A 17,078-nucleotide genomic window follows, 5' to 3' on the forward strand; every position below is an offset into this window, starting at 1 on the left:
ATTTTTTCCTCCTCGCCTTCTAAAAATCATAACTCTTTTATATTTCCATCCACAGACTAGTATGAGGGCTTGTTTTTTGCGCGACCAGTTGTCCTTTGTAATGACATCACTCATTATATCATAAAATGTATGGCGCAACCAAAAAACACTATTTTTGTGGGGAAATTAAAACGAAAAACGCAATTTTGCTAATTTTGGAAGGTTTTGTTTTCACGCCGTACAATTTATGGTAAAAATGACGTGTGTTCTTTATTCTGAGGGTCAATACGATTAAAATGATACCCATTATTATATACTTTTATATTATTGTTGCGCTTAAAAAAAATCCCAAACTTTTTAACCAAATTAGTACGTTTATAATCCCTTTATTTTGATGACCTATAACTTTTTTATTTTTCCGTATAAGCGGCGGTATGGGGGCTCATTTTTTGCGCCATGATCTGTACTTTTCTTTTATACCACATTTGCATATAAAAATCTTTTAATACATTTTTTATAATTTTTTTTTTAATAAAATGTATTAAAAAAGTAGGAATTTTGGACTTTTTAAATTTTTTTTCGTTCACGCCGTTCACCGTACGGGATCATTAACATTTTATTTTAATAGTTCGGACATTTACGCACGCGGCGATACCAAATATGTCTATAAAAAATGTTTTTTACGCTTTTTGGGGGTAAAATAGGAAAAAACGGACGTTTTACTTTTTTATTGGGGAGGGGATTTTTCACTTTTTTTTTAATTTTACTTTTACATTTTTTTACATTTTTTTTTACACTTGAATAGTCCCCATAGGGGACTATTCATAGCAATACCATGATTGCTAATACTGATCTGTTCTATGTATAGGACATAGAACAGATCAGTATTATCGGTCATCTCCTGCTCTGGTCTGCTCGATCACAGATCAGAGCAGGAGACGCCGGGAGCCGCACGGAGGAAGGAGAGGGGACCTCCGTGCGGCGTTATGAATGATCGGATCCCCGCAGCAGCGCTGCGGGCGATCCGATCGCTCATTTTAATCGCGAACTGCCGCAGATGCCGGGATCTGTATTGATCCCGGCACCTGAGGGGTTAATGGCGGACGCCCGCGAGATCGGCAATCAGCAGCCGGGATCAGCCGCGCATGACACGGGCATCGCTCCGATGCCCGCGGTTATGCTTAGGACGTAAATGTACGTCCTGGTGCGTTAAGTACCACCTCACCAGGACGTACATTTACGTCCTGCGTCCTTAAGGGGTTAAGGTCGGAATATGAGGAGAGGATTTGGGATTGGGATATGAGGAGGGGATATGCGGTCAGGATTTAAGGAAAGGATGTGAGGACAAAAGCTTCCTCCTTTGTTGCTTTTCTTCCCCCACAAGGATAAGGTAGGAAAAACCAGGCAGTGCCGGGTACTCAGCTAGTATATGAATAAATAAAAACATGAATGAATGCATGAATGATTGAATAAATAAATAAATAAACAAACAAATAATTGAATATATAAATAAACAACTAAATAAATAAACAAACGAATGAATGAATAAATAAATACAATAAATAAATAAACAAACGAATGAATGAATGAATGAATAAATAAATACACTAAATAATAAATAAATAAACTTGCTCTGGGTTGCCATGGTAGCATCAGCAGACTAACCTTCCTATTTATAAACATACTAACATGTGACCATGTGTGTGTGTGTGTGTGTGCATATTAAGACTATTCACACTACCTCATGGCAACCATGGCAACCTCAGAGGAAGCAGGTACAGATTTGAATATTGGAAATACCAATATATATATAATTTATTTTTTTAGTTCAACAATATCAGGATGGTGACTATGTACAGTGTCCACTGAAAGGAATGACAAGCGTGGCTACAGTAACCCAGCATAGCCACTTTACAATGTCCAGAGCTGTGAACTTCTGGTTCAGTTCACTATGCTGGGTACCAGATCCGGGGCCTATATGATGGCTTGAGACTCTGGAAGTAATACCAATATCAGCGCTATTTTGTCTACATATTTGAGAGATTTGTACAGTGTAAGGGTACGTTCCATCTACGGAATCTCCGCCTGGAGAAATTCTGGGTCAGAGATGCTATTGTACCGTGCAGACCTGCGCCATCACCTTTACCAACAATGCAGTGGGCGCTGTGTTCCGACAAAAGAATAAATAAGTTCATTTTTTATCTTGGGTCTTGAATCCTGGATTTCCACCGTAAAAAATTCTGCAATGTAAACGGGACAATGGAAAAAAACCATTCACGCCAATGTAAGATTCATGCAGCAGAATCTTCAAGTGGGATTCCTGAGCGGAATTTTTGCAGAAGAAGACATTCCGCAAAACAGCGAGCGCCAGCAGAACATGCCTGCTCTAGGACCGTTTGAAAGTGCGCCACCTCCAAAGGCAGCAATGTATTTCCGAGCGGATTCTTATGAAAGAATTAAAGGGGTACTCCGCTGCTCAGTGTTTGGAACAAACTGTCCCAAATGCTGGAGTCGGCGCCGGGAGCTCGTGATGTCATAGCCCCGCCCCCTCATGACGGCACGCCCCGGCCCTCAATGCAAGTCTATGGGAGGGGGCGTGACGGATGTCACGCCCCCTCCCATAGACTTGCATTGAGGGCCGGGGTTTGACATCACAAGGGGGTGGGGCTATGACATCACAAGCTCCCGGCATCGGCTCCAGCATTCGAAACAGTTTGTTCGAAACGCTGAGCAACGCAGTACCCCTTTAAGACGTCAATACTTTCCGCGGAGGCCGGGATCAGATGTTTCTGCTGTGAAAATTTAGCCGTGTGCACAGTGCAGCAGAATCTCAGTGAAATCAATAGGACTCTGCTGCAGAGGAATTTCCAAGCCGGATTCCGCTCTGAAATTTTGTAATTTGAACAGACACAGTCACCTAAACCTAAACCAACTGGACCAATATCTGGCAAATGTGCAGTCGTGGCCGATAGTTTTGAGACTGATACATCTTTTTGCTAAAGTTTGCTGCTTAGATCTTTTAGTCAGATGTTTCCATGGTTACTGAAGTATAATAAAGTATAATAATAACAATGGGTTGATATCCCCCCCCCCCTCCCCATAAGATGGTATCACGCTGAAGATATAACACTCCCACAAAGACATTAGTCACTTCCTTAGTCACGGATCTACTCCCACCCCCATAGTGTTGGCTGTAGGCATACACATTGCCTCAGAGACAGAAATAAGTACAAATATGTAGATTTCCACTTAGGAATTACCAAACATGTGCAAAATGTACTTGTAGTTTACACTACAGCAAGTATCAAGTATTTAATTCCACTGCAGCGCTACCACAGGATACATCACTCCCTTCCTGATACAATTAACTTTAAAGGGGTACTCCGGTGGAAAAACTTTTTTTTTTTTTTTTTTTTTTGTAAATCAACTGGTGCCAGAAAGTTAAATAGATTTGTAAATTACTTCTATAAAAAAAAAAAAAAATCTTAATCCATCCAGTACTTATTAGCTGCTGAATACTACAGAAGAAATTATTTTCTTTTTGGAACACAGAGCTCTCTGCTGACATCATGAGCACAGTGCTCTCTGCTGACATCTCTGTCCATTTTAAGAACTGTCAAGATTAGGAGAAAATCCCCAAAGCAAACATATGCTGCTCTGGACAGTTCCTAAAATGGACAGAGATGTCAGCAGAGAGCACTGTGCTCGTGATGTCAGCAGAGAGCACTGTGTTCCAAAAAGAAAAGAATTTCCTCTGTAGTATTCAGCAGCTAATAAGTACTGGAAGGATTAAGATTTTTTAATAGAAGTAATTTACAAATCTGTTCAACTTTCTGGCACCAGTTGATAAAAAATTAAAAAAAAATAAAGTTTTCCACCGGAGTACCCCTTTAAAGGCATAACTTTGTTATTTGTCTATTGAAATACGAATGTTGCCATCACCAATATGATTGCTGGTGCGGAACTCTATTGGCATGCCAGGCAAAATTCATAGAGGAGTAGTGATGAGCGGCAGGGGCCATATTCCAATTTGCAATATTTTGTGAATATATGGACGAATATTCATCCTATGTTCGTGAAATTCACATATTCGCTATGTTCATTCTCTTTTTTTTTTCCATGCGAAAATTCTCAATGAAATTCGCAAAGTGCGCATGCGCGATTATATATTTCACCTAAAAGAAGGGAAGGATAAGTGTCTTCTCCTGGAAGTACCGATATTTGTGAATATTTGCATATTCGCATATTTACAAAAAAAAAGGAATATTTGTCATTACGAATATATATTACTATATTCTAAATATTTGCAAAATCGCAAAGTGCCAATATTCGCCGTAAAAAATGTGCATTTCGAATATTCGCATTCAACACTGTAGAGGAGTGGAGCAGTACAGGAGTACCAGAGCCAGTGCACCTGGCCTGTAAGTGCATGCACCTTCAGGGAGCCATAGAATTTACTTGGATTGGGGTTCCACACTTGGCCCAGCCAATGTACAGTAGGAAGTGACCATGCATGTACTGTATGCATCACTGTTCATCTTCAGCTACTGTGCACATTCGATGGGCCATGTGCAGAGCACTCGGCCAACCCAACGTGCAGTGGTGAGCGGCAATGGATGTACCACCAGAAAGCCGTAATATTTGCTGGCCCGGCTAATGTACAGTAGTGAGCGGTCATGCATGTATTATGTACCACTGCTCACATACACTTTGTCTAGATGGCACACGTATAGTGCCGAGAAGTCCTATAGTACCAAGATGCACTGCTGCACTTGGCTAATGGTGGCTTGATGGTGTTTTCTTTCTAATAGTACAATTTAAATGGCCTCAGGTAACAATAATTTCAACAAACAATGGTCTTTTCTGGACGATTATAGACTTATAGACTATTCTCAACATATAATGCTACGGACAGTCCAGATTCATGGCTTGCCTTTAAGGGGTACTCCACCCCTAGACATGTTATTCTTTACCCAAAGGATTGGGGATAACAAGTCTGATCGTGGGGGTCTGTCCCTCGGGCGGACGCTGCTGCATTCCTAGACACAAAAGCCTGGGGCTTCCATATTAGTGATGTCACGCCATGTCCCCTCCATTCGTGTCTATGGGAGGGGGCGTGATGGCTAGGATCGCGGGTTGTCCCAGCGGCTGGACCCCCCCTCGATTAGACACGTTATGCCCTATCTTTCGGATAGGGTATAACATGTCTAGGGATGGAGTGCTCCTTTAATGGTTGGAAGAGCAAAACGCCTGTACAGTGATCCCTCAACTTACAATGGCCTCAACATACAATATTTTTTTCTGGACCATTGTAACTTGAAACCAGACTCAACATGCAATGTACAGACAGTCCAGATCTGTGAAACATGTCAATGGCTGGAAGAACCGACCAATCAGAATGGGCATTCACTGGTAAATCACCTGTATTACTAAGGTGCAAGCACTGACTGGTTGTCTGGTAGCGCCCCCTACAGTATAGGGAGGAACTACAAGTTCTGTACTACTCCTTACCTGTGCCAGGGTTACCTGCTCCTTTGGACACCAAGTAAGGGCGGCTCCATTTGGGACACTGTGTGTACTGTATAGGACCCTGAAGAAGCTCCTGTCCTCTACATAAACCATTGTTTCCCAACCAGGGTGCCTCCAGCTGTTGCAAAACTACAACTCCCAGCATGCCCGGACAGCCAACGGCTGTCCGGGCATGCTGGGAGTTGTAGTTTTGCAACAGCTGGTGGCACCCTAGTTGGGAAACACTGACATAGACAGTGATTACAGCTCCCAGCAGCGTTTTCTTACTTTTATTTGTAAGGATTTGTTTTATCTGTATTAGTTATCTACTTATATTTCTTTATTCCTTGCATTTTCCTATTTTTTGGGTGACATTTTGATGGCTTCAGAACCAATTACCAGGTTTCCATAGAGTTCTGGTCTCAACATACAATGGTTTCAACATACAATGGTCGTCCTGGAACCAATTAATATTGTAACTTGAGGGACCGCTGTACTACCGAATTGCATGCACTGATTTTCTGTCTAGTAGCGCCTCCCTACAGTGTAGTACTGTTCCTTTCTTCCTTTTTCCATTGCCTTCCTTCCTTTTTTCCATCCTTCCTTCCCTCCCTCCTTCCTCCATTCACTCCCTCCCTCCCTTCCTCTTTCATTAGTTAAACTAGACTTACTGAGTTCTAAAACTTCATGACAACTTAAAATATGAGACGATGTTGCCGCTGTTGCTTATTCTTCATCCAATCCCGCCACTTTGGCCATGTTTTATATCTCACGAATTTGCGGAAAAATGTTGCGCTGCCTTCTCAGACATACCCACTGGGATGACAAAACGGCTGCCTCCTTGTGTGTGCGGAATGGCGCCACCTAGATGTTATATTCTAGCACATGGCTATATAAACAGCTATAGTGATATTCATACCGGTGAAACCTACATTAATGTCTGTGGAATCATCTTCATCTATCCGCCTGGGTTTCATTTTAGTGTAGTCTACTGGTATGTCCCAGCAGTCACTGTCATTCATGTGGAAACACTGGCTATTCATCACTGCCTGCTGCTGCGGTGACATTGGTTCCAATGGAGTTAGAATGGAGCAGCAACCGTCTCGTTGTCTCTGTTTGTTCATGCTAAGGTCCAGTGTCCCATTTTCATCCACATCAATGTCAGGATTCTGAAAGGAATGGATGAATATTGTGACATTAGCTTTTTCACTATTTTATTCTATTCTTTATTTATTTATTTTTATTTTTTTTGTTATTTTTTTGCTTGATTAGTGGAGTCGTGATTGAGCGCCCACACACAGCGGCCTAGACTTATATATAAGGCTCGGTTCTTTCATGCAGGCAGAAAACGGGAAAGAGAAAAAAATGAGATTCTCCTCGCTGCTGCTGCTGTATGTCTTTTCCAATTTTAGATAACTACGAGAGCATCTTAAAATTTGAGTCTTATTGCGCTCTGTTCTTAATATTCCTCACCTGAAATATGCATATAATCCTTTGCCATGCCGAGCATGCAAATGTAAGATAATAAAATAAATGAAAATACATTTTTATATTAGGAATTTCCTTATGACATTTATATATATTTTTTATCTTCCTTGTATTACCTTAAAGGGGTACTCCGGCGTCTAGACATCTTATCCCCTATCCGGGATCTTGCACGCCGCACCCCATTAAAATTAGACCCCGGAGCGTGTTCGCTCCGGGTCTGATTACTGTCGATCACGGGGGCTGGAGTATTGTGACATCACGGCTCCTCCCCTGTATGACATAATGCTCCGCCCCTCAATGCAAGCCTATGGGAGGGGGCGTGACAGCTGTCACGCCCCCTCCCATAGGCTTGCATTGAGGGGCGGAGTGTGATGTCACACGGGGGCGGAGCCGTGATGTCACAATACTCCAGCCCTGTGATCGACAGTAATCAGACCCGAAGCGAACATGCTCCGGGGTCTGATTTTAACGCGGGACCCCCGCGATCAGGCATCTTATCCCTTATCCTTTGGATAGGGGATAAGATGTCTAAATGCCGGAGTACCCCTTTAAAGTGAATATTCACCTTTTTAACACAGTGCCTTTTTTAAAGGGAACCTATCACCTGGGAAATGCAATGGGATCTGTGGTCAGCTATAGAGCAGAAGCCGAGAGAATTAATATATGTGTTTGGGGGAAAGATTCAGAGTAACTTGTATTTTATACATTAAAATGCCTCTTCATTTTGGGTTTACAAGTCCAGTGGGCGGTCCTAATCAGTGACTGACAGCTATCTTTTACTGTATAGGCTCTTATAGGGCTGTCAATCACTGATTAGGACCGCCCACTAGACTCCTAAGCTCAGAATGAGCAGAGAATTAAATGAATAAAAAACAAGTTATTCTGAATCTTTTCCCACAGAACTATATATATTAATCTGCTCAGCTTCTCCTGCTCTATAACCTGCTGCATAGGTTTGGGGTCTTTTTTTCTGGTACAGAACTCCAATTCTCCATAGACATAGCGTTAAATTGGTGCTCCACTGGAAAACTTTTTTTTTCTAAATCAACTGGTGTCAGAAAGTTAAACAGATTTGTAAATTACTTCTATTTAAAAATATTAATCCTTCCAGCACTTATCACTTATCAGCTCCACATGTAGTTATTTTCTTTTTTAATTTCCTTTCTGTCAGACCACAGTGCTCTCAGCTGACACCTCTGTCCATTTTAGGAACTGTCCAGAGTAGACGCAAATCCCCATAGCAAACCTCTCCTGTTCTGGACAGTTCCTGATATGAACAGAGGTGTCAGCAGACAGCACTGTGTTCAAACAGAAAGGAAATTCAAAAAGAAAAGAACTATCTGTGGATCATACAGCAGCTGATAAGTACTGGAAGGATTAAGATTTTTTAATAGAAGTAATTTACAAATTGGTTCAGCTTTCTGGCACCAATTGATTTAAAGAAAAAGTTTTCCAGTGGAGTACCCCTTAAAATGACAAAATGCTATCTGCCCTCATACACTAGTAGGGAAAGCTTACTGAATACTGACATATATTGAACTTAATAATAAAACAGTATGCAGTAAGCTTCCCCCAGGGGTATTTCAACTTTAATAACCTTATTCTCTATGCACAGAATTGGTGATAAGTGTGAGCTCCCAAGGGGTCTTACAGCCTCCCCCCCCCCAATCTCCAGAATGGAGATTGGATGGCAAGCAGACCCCTGCTCCATTTATTGTCTATGGAGCCAATGGAGATTGCTCTATATCTATGCAGGGGATTTGCATCTATGTATCAGAGCTCTAACAGCTATTAAGATTAATCAGTGCATAATTTTGCACCTATTCAGATAACTATACAAAATTATGGTAATAGGGGTATTCCAGTTTAGAAAACCCATTCTTGTATACCCATTTTTAGACAATTCTAATCTAACAGAGAGGGATCCTCTTTTTAGGATTCTCATCTCTTGGCCCAGAGTGTAGTAGTAGTTACAAAGAGTGTCTCTCGCTCTGGAGGACCTGTCCTGTCCTACATTACACAGACATCTGATTGATTTTAATGCAAACCATGTAACACCTAGTTTCTCCTGTGACGGCACTGCAGGAAAACTTAACACTTTCTGACAAGTTTCCCAACAGATTACAGCTGATTGCTGGTGGGTCCCAGGAGCGGAATGCTTTGTGGTCATCTTCCTTTTAAGGGCCCATCTAGGAAGTAGGGCTACTCTATAGTGGAAAATGCTATAACAAATAAACATTTGCTTTAAAAATATATTACAAATTATAAAATTATATAATTCTAGCATAACATTAATAGTTTTATTGCGGTTAAATTAATTATTATTTTCTAATATAATATATGAGCATTTTTTCAGCTGTTTCGCCATTCCATTTTAACATGGTTTCTGTCATAATCATTTCACGTATAGACAGGGAAGTGGTAAAGCCCTAATCTCACCCACAGCCCCTGTCCCTTCCTATTGCGATGGATCTACAACCCCAAAGACAGTCCATACACTGTGCTAATGTGCTGGGGCACCAATGTCAAAATAATAAACAGAACTGTACAAAGTTGGATTACACTCAGGTACAATTGGTTCATGAACCAGATACAAGATAAACAGTAGATATCATAATAGGAGCAAGACTCGATAGCTAGATTAGTACAAAACAGTTAAACAGGACCAGGATATGCAGATATTCAGATACCATACAGGTCAGGATCCTAGAACACAATTCACACTAGGCAGATAAAAGACAAAAGTCAAACTCCATAACATGGAGGACTATGGGTCAAGATTCTAAACAGGAATACTAAATACTGAACACTGGACTGAAACCCGTATACGTCTAAACAGACTCCAAGAACTACTTAAAAACGCAAAAATCTATAACATGGAGGAATATGAGTCAAGATTCTAAACAGGAAAAATAAATACAAAACCAAAGGACTGACTACAAGAACTGAACAGGACTGAGAACAGAATACAAGGAACACGTGTCGGGATACGGGTCTAACCAAGGTATACTAAATATATACAAAGCATAACACTAAAACCCTGAACAAAGTACAAACATAACCAGACTAAAATCTAGTTACACAAATACAGGATAAGAAGCCATGACTAAACTCAGGATACATGTGGACAGACTAAGGTTCTATCAAAAAATAGTGCAATTAGCAGCAAGGAATACAAGCAGAGCTGGGGTCTAAATAACCCCAAGCGAGAGCCTATGACCAAAGCCCACAACATGCAAAACTGATCAGGCAAAAAAAAGCGAGTAAGAATGCACACCAACACAGAAAAACACGGAATACTATTACAGTTACGATGATCCACATGTGGTGGGAATGCCTGCATGTTCGTAAATTCTGGATCTATCATCTTATTTATTAAGTGAAGGTAATCAATGTAAAGCCTGAGCTTTAATGAATGGCTACGTGCCAAGAGTGCCAAAGAGTAGCTATGAGTTGGAAGTCGCAATCTATTCCTCTTCCCTTGGATGAAAAAGATGAACTGGATCATGGTCAATGATACGTACGATAGTTAATTGTTGGGATCCCCAGTAATCTCCTGGCTTCCCTTGAGCATGTAGTGGGATTGGCACACCTAGAGCACTCCTGTATCTCTGGCGCTTCCATAGAGATGCATGGAGATGGCATATCAACCCTGTTCCATGCACGGAAAACCAGGGCATCATTCAGGAGATTGCAGAGGGTCCTAGCAGTTGGACCCCCACAATTAGACACTAATCCCCTATTCTGTGGATAGGGGGATAAGTGTGAAAATGCTAGACTACCCCTTTAAGGACTTTCAGGTTTAAAGTGGTGTGGCAACCCTGGTAGGCCTACATAAATATGTTTTCATGACAGTGTGGAATGGTCTATTATGTTTGTTGTTCTGGATTGTTCTTTCACCTGAACTGATTTGTCTTGTGTTGTCTGGTTTGTGTGGTGTTTGGGGCTGCTAGGCCCCCTACCTTGCATTTTTTCTTATTAATTATTATTGTTATTATTATATTACAAGAGGATTCAAAGTTTGGATTGGCTTGATTGGTCTTGGGGTTGGAGTGTGCACTATAGTGAGGGGCTGTTTGCAGCTTTTTGTGCATTTTCTAGTCAAAGGGGTAAGATTTCTCCTTGAGGAGAGCACCATAACAGTGTGTGGAGATTCATAGGCCATGAGCACTCCAATGGGAATTCTGGGGAAACAAATATGCAAAGCCGCACAATCACATCACATTGTCAGGTAGCTTTCCCTTAACACCAGTGATTCACTCTAACTGGAGTGTTTGGGATATTGACTGGGAATTTATTCCAAGCCAAACATTTCTCCGGAGGGCCCATCTACAGACAGCTTTTTTGGGGTGATTGCCCCTCATCTGTACAGAGCAGGGTGTGCTGGCTTGGCTAGTTCGAGGCCTGTCAATGTGAGGCAAAGGGGGTAAGATTTCTCCTTGAGGAGAACACCACAACTGTGTGTGGACATTTATAGGCCAATAGCTTTCCACTGGGAATTCTGGGCTCAACCACATATTTACATAATATCTATGAGGGATCCTCATGTAGTAGATTTCTTTTTTATACTTGGCATTCCGAATTTTCCTTTATACTTGATCAGAGATTTTGTATAAAGGTTTCTTCCCCTGGTTATCATTTTTGTATGCTACCATCGTCACGTTATTGAAAAACTCAAAAAACTTTTCGAAACTAAAACTAGGCAAGTTAAAGATAAATATATAAACACTGAATACACGCGAATTGATTCAGGTTTGGTTAAGTTTTATATATGTGAATTATGCTTCTATAGTCAGCCGTGTACGCTCAGTGTTCGCTGTGCACTGCCGTAGATCGCATCTGCCAAGAGTTCCTCCTAGTGCGTCAATTTCTGGTGCTGACAGAAAAAGTAACATATAAGCGGCTGAGGAAATGGCTTCATAGGGAAAGGGGAAGGAAGAAAGACTTCAGTATTTTAGATGCACATCTTGGAGGAGTGGGGGAGCCATCAGGGCTGGCAATTCATAGGGGACAATGTTTGAGGGCACTGCTTAGAAGCACACAGAAACCTGATATCTGGTATAGAGGGATAAGATTGCTTAAAGGGGTACTCCACTGACCAGCGTTCAGAACATTAAGTTCTGAACGATGTGTGCATGCTGCGGGGGTTGGCCATGCCCTATCATGGCGTCACATCCCACGCCCCCTCCCATAGACTTGCATTGAGAGGGCGTGGTGTGACATCACGAGAGGCGTGGCCGACCCCCGCAGCACGCACACAAAGTTCAGAACTGAACGTTGGTCAGTGGAGTACCCCTTTAAGATGTGAACACTTCAATGCAGTCTTAGCCAACCAGGGTGCCTACAGCTGTTGCAAAACTACAACACCCAGCATGCTCCGACAGCCTTTGGTGGAAGTCGTAGTTTTGCAACAACTGGAGGCTATTATCATTCCCTCTGACAAACTACTAAACACCAAGCTGGATCAGTTTACTGAGGGATCAGATTACATGCTGCTATGTCTATGTAAAGACTTTAATATTTAGAATGCAAGAAGCTACGCTAAACCAAGCTTTTATGTCAAATTTTTATTATTATATCATTATTATTAACATATATAATTATATGTTTAAGATATTGATATGATTGCTCAACCTTTTCTTATGTTTGCCATAGACTCAGACACTTCTCTTGTTCCAGATAATGTCTGATATTATCTAGTCACTTTGTTGCAATGAGAACAAGTTTTCCCATAGTAGAATCACAACTATAGAACACATTTCCTGCCAAATGACACAAATAACATAACCAACCACAATAATTTGCACTTAGCAGCTTTAAAACGTAGCTATATTGAGCCCTGAGGAGACAGTCATTTTTATTCCATTCTTTCTTTCATCTGCAGTACGTTTTTTATTTTCCCATTAACGTGACCATATAAAAGCTTGTTTTTTCATTTTTTTTTTTTTTCTTGTAAATTATTATCATTATTATAATTTTTTTCGTGGGACAAGTTATATTTTTGAACTGCAAAATGTTGTGGAACATTCTAATGGACACTGTGCTATTTACTGGCATAGGGTACGTTCACACTAAGGAATTGGAGGAGAATTAAAAATTCGGCTGCAGAATATTCGTGTTTTTTTTTTTGCACCGAATTTGTGCTAAATTTGCGCATATTTGACGCGGACTTCCACGCAGATTTTCCGTGCAGAATATAGGAGAAAACTAGTTTTTTTTATTTTTATTTTTTTGCTGGAATACAACCACCAATTAGAATTCCCATCTTATTACATTTTTTCATGAATTTCACGAAATTCGTGCATATCCCGCGCAAATTCTGTGCGAAAAAGATTTTGAATGGAAAAAAAATTGCCATTGACTTTAATGGACTTCTGCTCCTATATTCTGCAAGAAGAATGAACATGTTCTTTCTTCTAGCGGAACAGAATTCTGCGGCGGAATTCCACGAGCAGAATTTACGCAGTGCAAACAGTGCAGAGTAAAATACATTTAAGTCAATGGCAAAAAGAGATGTTAATTATTTCTGAGTGGAGAATTCAAGAGGAATTACTCGAATAAATCCCCCTTGAATTACTCAGTATGAACGAACCCATGGGCAGTGAATAGCACTCTCTGCCTGTTTCATACGCAGGCAGAGAGTGCTATTCACTGCCTATGGCCAGACCGCACTTCCTGAGTTTGGACTCCTGCCAGTCCAGCAGGAGACCAAATTCTGTGCTTTTGAGCAGACAGAATGCTGTCTGGACCAGAAGGGAGACCTCTAGTGGCCAGATTTATAAGACCATTAAAGTGACATAAAAATACTTTTTTACAGTGAGTACATTACAAATCTTATTTATTTTACCTGCTGTATCATACGCAAAAAAATATATTTTAATGGCAGTGCCCATTTAAAGAAAATGGACAGGAGAAGTGGTGGGGGGTATTATCATTTGCATGAAAATTTGGGCACTTTAGGGAGAATTCGTCAAGAGTGGTGTAGGTACACGTCTTTTCACCCCTTTAATTTGTGTGGTTTAAACTTTGTGCGTGTGCCCACTTTATTACACGGTACAGGGCATGTGATATATATGGTGCTGTACACAACTCCACTTTATATGTTGCCTCCTCTGATTTTTCTCTGTGACTTTTGACCCCATGGTCAAAATATGCAATTTTCAAAACATGCAGTCAGTTTTCTAAGCCAAGTTAGGGCTGGTGTAGATGTGCGCCTCAGTGCAATTGCGCCAAAACATGCGACAAACAGAAAAGTCGAACATAATAAATTCCTGACCGCTGCATAAAATCAACTGAAATCACAACTTGGTATGTTCTTTTAGAAAAACTGTCTTAATGAAAAGTCGCAAAACTTTGGCGCAAAAAATCACTGTGCCAAAGAAAAGCACTGGAGAACAGCAAAAACATTAGGTAAAAGGATTCATAAATTCCTTCTTTTTCTTTTCATTGGTGCTGTTTTTCTGGCAGGGTTTCTGTGTCTAATTTAAGGACATAATAAATGATGTAATGTTTTAAAAGTTTGCGCAAAAGGGAAAAAGACACATATTCATTAACCTAAAGAGAGTGGAGTATACACTTTACACCTGGGTATAGATAAAACACAGGATCCATTTACAATAGGCAATTTCATAGCTGCCCTCCTCCCCTCCCTGCACAGTGACCTCTGCACTGGTCACATAGCATGTCTGTTACAGTTGTGCTCCGGCTGGATTCGACGTCCGTCATCGCTCTCTGTTCCTGTTGCTGGCGGGGCTGTGATTCGCATCACGGGACGCGCCCACATGCAAATCTCAGCCCGTCGCTCACCTTCCTGTGTCTTTGCTCCCTGATGTCCCTGTAGCTCCAGCATATGTGCCTCCGTCCCCTAGGTCGCGCCCGTGCTGGAGCTCTGTTACTTAAAGGGCTAATACCCAATTAGTTTAAGCACCTGTCCCCTGGTCCATAAGGATCTGCTCCTCCCTGCTCCCTTGGCCGGATCTTTGTTGTCTGTCCTTGTTCCTGAGTCCTAGTCCTGTTCCTGAGTCCAAGCCCTGTTCCAGTGTCCTAGCCCTGTTCCAGAGTCCTTATTCCTGTCCCTAGTTCCGGCCTCTCCTGTTCCTTTGTTCTACCTGCCATGTCCTGCCAGTCTGTGTCTGTACCACGTCACCCCCCAGCTACCTGTGTGGATGAGTCATGCCAGGGGTAGCGACCTGGGTGTCACCCGCCGCAGCAAGACCATCCCGCTTTGCGGCAGGCTCTGGTGAAGACCGGTGGCACCTAAGACCCCGCTCCCTGGCACGGCTCAAGTCTCCATCCACACAGGCCTAGAGAATCCACCACCTGCTGTACTCCTGCCGTGATTCCTAACAGGGAATTGTAACAATGTCTAGAACACTCTCCTAAATATGTCAATAATTGCTTTTAATTCTCCCGTCAGAATGGAGCTATAGGTCACACATATACAGAACCTGGTTATCTTGTGTTGTCTACTGTAAACAACAAATCCAAAAATAAGAGCAAATGGAGTCGTTAGTGAAAGTATAAAACAAATGGTTTATTGATATACATTAAAAACCAAACACACATATATGATGGGGAAACAATGCATCAAGAAATGCGACATCACCGGACACCCTGCATCAAGGATGTAAATCATGGGGCACAAACCATGCTGTGATAATACTATAAGAAAGTATGCATGAGCACCAGTACAAACACAGTAGATAATCTCAGTAAGAGTAATCGTACCTGCATAAAGGGCATGTAAGGATAAGGTGCTGCATGCTGGTTATCATGTAAGATGACCGAATAAAGTGCAGAAAGTAATGGCAGAAAGCGAAAACAATCCCACACAGGACCGAGGTGGTCACTACAGGGGCCAGGATGACGCCACTCCAATGCACGTTTTGGCACGCTGACCCTGCTTCCCTGTAGTGACCACCTCGGTCCTGTGTGGGATTGTTTTCGCTTTCTGCCATTACTTTATGCACTTTATTCGGTCATCTTACATGATAACCAGCATGCAGCACCTTATCCTTACATGCCCTTTATGCAGGTACTATTACTCTTACTGAGATTATCTACTGTGTTTGTACTGGTGCTCATGCATACTTTCTTATAGTATTATCACAGCATGGTTTGTGCCCCAAGATTTACATCCTTGATGCAGGGTGTCCGGTGATGTCGCATTTCTTGATGCATTGTTTCCCCATCATATATGTGTGTTTGGTTTTTAATGTATATCAATAAACCATTTGTTTTATACTTTCACTAACGACTCCATTTGCTCTTTTTTGGGGGTTTGTGTTCATTTCGGAGTCTTACGTTATTTTTGGGCAGTACTTTCTTAGGTGGTGTTACTAGTAGTTCTTTTTGTACTATATCCCTTCTAACCCTTTCTGTTTCTGTCTGGTTTGTTTTTGTTGTAGACAACAAATGGAGAGGCAATGCACAAACACGGCCCACTGCACTATTCTTACAGGACACTTGGGTCCCCCTTTCCAAAACCCTGGGGGGTCCCAGCGGATAGACACTTTTACCCTATGCTATGGATAAGTGTTATACACTTTAATACTCCTTTAAATAGATTTTTTGTGGGCCAGCACAATTAAGGCGATATAAAATTCTATAGTTTTTTTAAATTTTATTTATGAATTTAGTACTTCTGCACAATAAATAAATATATTGAAATAGCCCCTGTCATTTGAACAAACTTTACATAAATCAATAGTACAGGTAAATATAAGAAACTTTGCAATATATCTTATTAGCAAAAAAAAATGCTTCTGTCTCCTGTTATCAAAACCCCCACAGATATCCATCACAGATTAAAAAAAGAAGCCCTGGCTCATGACAGACATATACAAAGCATGAAGGGTTTTAAGAGGTTGTCTGGTTTAACTATGTTGCTGCAATTTAAAGGGGTATTCCAGGAAAAAAATACATGAGCGCTGTATGAAGACTGTACAGAAAAGAATAGTGGGAAATATAAAGGGGTATTCTAGTCCAATTGTTTTTCTTTAAGCATCTGTAACACTGGGACCCCAGGATTTCAAAAATGAGGCCCGTGCTTTCACAGTTGCATGGGGTGATTTTTTTCCCCATGTTGATTTTTACACTACCCA

The 17,078-nt window shown here is 41.3% G+C and overlaps 1 protein-coding gene and 1 long non-coding RNA gene across 12 annotated transcripts in view; one reads left to right on the plus strand and one right to left on the minus strand.

The window, feature by feature from the left end:
• The window catches only part of MYT1L (myelin transcription factor 1 like), a 580,462-nt gene that overhangs the window by 56,154 nt on the left and 507,230 nt on the right, over positions 1-17,078 (minus strand). For 10 of the 11 annotated variants that reach the window (XM_056564080.1, XM_056564081.1, XM_056564082.1 and 7 more), the window contains one exon: positions 6,420-6,656. The exons of the other annotated variant lie outside the window; for it this stretch is intronic. In XM_056564080.1, coding sequence (XP_056420055.1) covers positions 6,420-6,656 — 237 coding nt within the window. The remainder of the gene's footprint in view (positions 1-6,419; positions 6,657-17,078) is intronic. 11 annotated transcript variants of the gene reach the window in all.
• Positions 1,696-17,078, plus strand: part of LOC130361292 (uncharacterized) — a 48,627-nt gene continuing 33,244 nt past the window's right edge. Inside the window, exon 1 of the long non-coding RNA XR_008890948.1 lies at positions 1,696-1,754. This is a non-coding gene — a long non-coding RNA (uncharacterized LOC130361292). The remainder of the gene's footprint in view (positions 1,755-17,078) is intronic.

The sequence above is a fragment of the Hyla sarda genome, chromosome 3 (genome assembly GCF_029499605.1).
Source record: "Hyla sarda isolate aHylSar1 chromosome 3, aHylSar1.hap1, whole genome shotgun sequence".
NCBI classification, from domain to species: domain Eukaryota; kingdom Metazoa; phylum Chordata; class Amphibia; order Anura; family Hylidae; genus Hyla; species Hyla sarda.